Source organism: Epinephelus moara, chromosome 11 (assembly GCF_006386435.1).
Source record: "Epinephelus moara isolate mb chromosome 11, YSFRI_EMoa_1.0, whole genome shotgun sequence".
Lineage (NCBI taxonomy): Eukaryota > Metazoa > Chordata > Actinopteri > Perciformes > Serranidae > Epinephelus > Epinephelus moara.
Genome location: NC_065516.1, coordinates 612,404 through 617,422, shown reverse-complemented (window position 1 = coordinate 617,422; position 5,019 = coordinate 612,404). Strand labels below are relative to the sequence as shown.

Sequence of the window (5,019 nt, the reverse complement as noted above, 5' to 3'; positions counted from 1 at the left end):
AAAAGATACAATCTTACTTGCCAGGCTCTCAGATATAAAGAAATGTCTGGAGACATATTGGAGAATCACATTAACCGGGTTCTATGTTCCCCACTTAACCCTGCAAAAAAAGGTTCTATGTTCCCCGCTTATACAAAAAAGGTTCTATGTTTCCTTGGTTCTATGTTCCGTGCTCAACCAAGTGGGAAACATAGAACCCTTTTTGGTTGAGCGGGGAACATAGAACCTGGGAAACATAGAACCCTGGAAACATAGAGATGACCCCGATGTATGCTAGCTAGGCTAATGTAACCTTAGCTACATAGCTGTAGCTTATAGCCGTTACCTTGCCATCAGAGTCATTTTATTCAAATGAGCACTACAAGTTACCACAACGAGATTAAAGAAGTACAGGATGTGGATGTCATATTACTTACAAGGCTCTTCAACACTGGTCGAAGCCGATGTCTTGCTAACGTTGTTAGCCATATCCTCGCACCTGGTTAGCCTTCGCCTCTTCTTAACTGGTGGTCGTTCGTACCCCAGGAATAACTCCAGATTCAGGTGCAGCTCCGTTGGTTTGCAATCAATAAAATGAAAAGAACAAACAAACACCCTCTTTGGTGGATGTTTTAACTTCAGCACTGCTAGCCATTCTCTTGTTCCCACCTCATCTCTGTTCATAACAGGCTCCGTTCATAAAATCTTTAAGTTTTTGCGAGTTATTTGTGTACCCGACAACGGCACATGTTGTGCCCGAAGAAGGCATTGTGTTTTTCCAGTGAAAATGTAGTTATAATAGTGTAGTTAGACAGCAGGTGGAGCTGTCTCCCTGCAAGACAGAGACTAATTAAAGACAATGACATACACCTGTGGGACGCCAGGTAGGGAGGAGAGGTGTTAAAAAAGGACATTCATTCTATGATTTCTGTTTTGGCTGTTACTGTTTTGCTGTTTGGCGGCAGGTACCCCTTTGGGCTGGGGAGGGGCGTTCACAGCTGGTTAGGGCTGCCAGCGTGAAGAAAGTAAGGTAGGGGAACCTGTCCTGAGTGAGGAGGGGAGGCTAGTTGCCTCCTTTAGGTAGCCAGGGCCGGGGCATTATAGGGGTCGCTGGTCGCCACTTTCACAGCCGTCTGCCCAGTAGCTCTTGATCCTCAGTGCTGCTGTTGTTGGCTCAGAGCCGCTACCTGTGTGGACGCACCGCCCGACGAGTGCTGTTCCCCCTGGGGAGTCTGACGGCGCATCAAGCGAAGACCCCGGGGGGGTCTATTATTGTAGTTTTGTCTTATGTGTTAGGTTATGTTAGTTTATCTGTGTTATTAGTTCATTTTAAATTGTGTAGGGAGTTGGCAGGCTTAGTAGCAGGGAGGGGTGGATGGTAGGGGGTGGATGGTGTAGGGGGTCTAGTATGCAGTAGCTCACAGACTGGGTGCAGTGTTGTGCTGTTTAATGAAATTCTGCAGTGGTGTGCTGTTTAATTAAAGTCTGCAGTGGCGTGCTGTGATTTATATAGAGTGCGATGGGTGTAAGCTGGTCTATTTCCTATCTAGCCCTCTATGGTTTTTGATGAAGCTCTGGATGTTTGGTACTCCCCCTCCTGGCCGTTTATCTAACTCTCTGTCTGTGTGCTATAGCTGCTGTGTTCCTGCGCCCTAAATTATTGTCCATTTTAAAAAAAGGAATAAATAAAGCATATATTTTTTATACCATTATTGCTTCCTGTTTCCCATGTGGGTTTGTTTGAATCATCTGACATAGCCTACTGGTAAATTCTAGGTGGTGGCAGCATTCATCTGCCCTGTTTACAAGGTTTATTACAATAGTAACTCGCTAACACTGTCACTGCCACTAACAACAGCTAGCTACATATAGTAAAGTGTAGGAGACTGGAAATAAAAGACCGCCAGCCGGAAGAATCGAGTGTCATGGCGACACCCATTGTTGTTCGCAGGAAAGTGGTGAATACAGCGCCACTGTAGAACTTAGATCGGGCCCAAAAAATCCAGCCCGACCTGGCCCGAGCCTGTGCATGTTATGTCCGGGACCGGCCCGTCCAATTAACTGTAATTATGGGCCCGAGCCCGATTTAAACCAGACATTTTTCAATAAGTTGGCTGTTATAATTAAGAGTATTAAACCACAATTCTTGTTATTTGAATGACAGAAATATGGGATCTTAATGAATGGCACAACACAGAAGCATGATTATGTAATAAAACAGGTGTTTATTTTAGGATCCCAAGGTCAAACGAAAAAAATGAACAGTTAATTATAACATTATTTAACTTTAAATTAACTCTGTGCAGCCTCGGTCTTAGTCTTAACTCTAACTTAAGGTTTTATAGCCTAATTAAAAATAATTTGTAAACAAAATGAATAGGTAGGCTAATTATTTAAAGCAGTGAAAAATGCTGAGTCAGGTTGATATAAAAAGGCTTAAACAAATGAGGCCGGGGTCGGGCTCGGGCAGATAATCTAAGCTCTATGCCACTGCCACTGACACACAAACACAGGCCTGTGGGTGTGTGCGTGTCTCAGAATCTCAAGTGCAGAGATTAAAGCAGCAAAGGCGTTAACTTTAAACAGCATCTAAACATTATATATCAGTGTTTTCCATCTATCACATACTACTACAGCCTTTATTACTTATACTACTGTTGCTACTTTTGTGATAATGACTGTTAAATACATTTTGTAACGTACTGTAATATTATACACACATACTGCTCAGTAATTGTAGCACATGTAATACGCAGCATGAATTCATACAAATGAAGCCCCTTACCACTTTTCTGACTAGTCCTACTACTTCACCTTCTTTTTACACATTTCAGTCAGCATTGCAGTGTAGCATCAGCCTTTCAAATAACCTTAAAATATTTGACATTATGAGTGTCATTTAACTTTTTAATAACATTCATACTAATCAAACCTATGCCCACTTTTCCAACTACTGATTACTTCTGAAACATTTCTCTTTAACTTGCTGCCAAGGCCACAGTTTTCATCCTGCTTGTAACACTTTGATTTAGATTTAATATTTAGATTTAACACTTTAATTCAGATTTAATATTGACATTTCATATTTAGATTTACATGTAACATTTTGATTTAGATTAAATATTTAGATTTAACAGCAGATTTAAATCCTAATATTCAATCTAAATATTAAATCTAAATGGGCCTACAGAATTTAATTTCCCCCCAAACATTTACCTTGATAAATAATAATAATACTACTACTAATACTAATAATAATACTAATACTAATAATAATAATAATAATAATAAGCATTCAGCATCTACACGCATGTTCCGCAGGAAATGTATTTTCTAGCTGACCATTGTATTTGTAGACCCCCTACGCTCGCCACATATACTTCTTCCGTTCATCCAGACTATTATTTTGAAAGCGATACCCGGAAGTCCTGTTGCAGTGATTGTAGCCTGACGCTTCATGCTAACAGGTGGGAATATGTCTGCTTCTCTCAGAGGGTTGAAACGCCGTTTTTCGGCTCTCTGCCCGGTGGGTTTTACTTCACAGCTTCGGAGGAATCCGCCGGTGAGATGTGCGGAGGGAGGTCGGCGGCTGTCAGACACACAAACAGGTGCTGTGCTGAGCTAAATTTAGCAGGCTAATGTTAGCCTTCGCTTGTCAGTGGATCAGTGTGCTGATCGATAAAAGAACACTGGTCTTGATAAAATAAGTCAGATATCAGTGAAACAGGACTTTATTTAATGTGTTCCTGCGGTGACAGGACTCACGTTTCTCACATTAATCGGTTACATAAGTTTAATTACCTGTGTTGGTCAAAGTCGAACTCATTTAGATTTCTCTGATTTATTATTAACTTTATTCCTCTTATAATTTTGCAACGGAGGAACAAGTATTCACACCCTTTACGGCAGTAAAAGTACCACACGGTGAAATTACTCCACTGCAAGTAAAGTCCTGCATTCAAATCCTACCTTAATATACTTAAATTAAAAGTCAGTACGTTGCAGTAAACTGTTCCCTGCTGTCAGTGTATTCCCTTTTTATCTGTAGTTTTTGGATAAATATTACTGCTGCATTAATGAATTGCATTTTACTGCTGTAGATGTTTAAAGGGATAGTTCAGATTTTTTGAGGTGGGTTGTGTGATGTACTTTTCCATAGACAGTGTATTACAAACAGTAGATCAGCTGGCACGGCCCCAGTTTGGAGAAGCAGGCTGCATTCCAACCGATTCCAACATAGAAGCTCAGCATTGTACTTCTGCAGGCGGGGTCAGCAACAAAATGTATTTTAGCCACCTAAAAAATGTTCCGCCTAAAATCAATATTTGTTTAAGCATATGCTTTATTGAGAGTATTATTAACAGCATTAACTTTATGTCAGTTATTTTCAGCACTCTCTTCAAAGCCAAACCCCATCAAGAACAGCGATTTAAGAGCTCAGAACACAAGTGCTGCTGGTCTGCGGCTGCCGATTAGTTAGTTTGTTTGTGTTGTGTCACTTTGGCATTTATGAGGGTTAGCTCAGATTCAACAAACACCCAATGACGACGAATCGATGAAAACTTAAAATGTTTTAAATGGAAATTCTTGACATTCGAGTCAACTTTTAGCCAAGTTGTTTTATTTATATATATACATATATATATATATATGTATATATATATATTTTTAAGTTATCCAATGAGGCCAATGCAGGTATTAGAATCAAGGTGACAGGTTGTATAAAAAAAAATCATTCAGACATTTTTCTTCTACAATTACAAATAATTTCTACACAAAATTGCATTTCTTACTTATCACTTACTGATCATCATTTGAAAAGCTCCACATCTCTCTATATATGCTCTCAAAAACTTTGACACAACAAATAACTAATATGAGACAACTACACTGCTCAAAAAAATAAAGGGAACACTTAAACAACACAATGTAACTCCAAGTCAATCACACTTCTGTGAAATCAAACTGTCCACTTAAGAAGCAACACTGATTGACAATCAATTTCACATGCTGTTGTGCAAATGGAATAGACAACAGGTG

The 5,019-nt window shown here is 39.7% G+C and overlaps 1 protein-coding gene across 6 annotated transcripts in view; it reads left to right on the top strand.

Annotated features, from left to right (window-relative positions):
• Positions 1-3,406: 3,406 nt before the first annotated feature.
• sugct (succinyl-CoA:glutarate-CoA transferase) overlaps positions 3,407-5,019 on the top strand; it is a 301,740-nt gene continuing 300,127 nt past the window's right edge. For all 6 annotated transcript variants that reach the window (XM_050056660.1, XM_050056658.1, XM_050056657.1 and 3 more), the window contains exon 1: positions 3,407-3,587. In XM_050056660.1, coding sequence (XP_049912617.1) covers positions 3,437-3,587 — 151 coding nt within the window. In that variant the 5' untranslated portion in view covers positions 3,407-3,436. The remainder of the gene's footprint in view (positions 3,588-5,019) is intronic.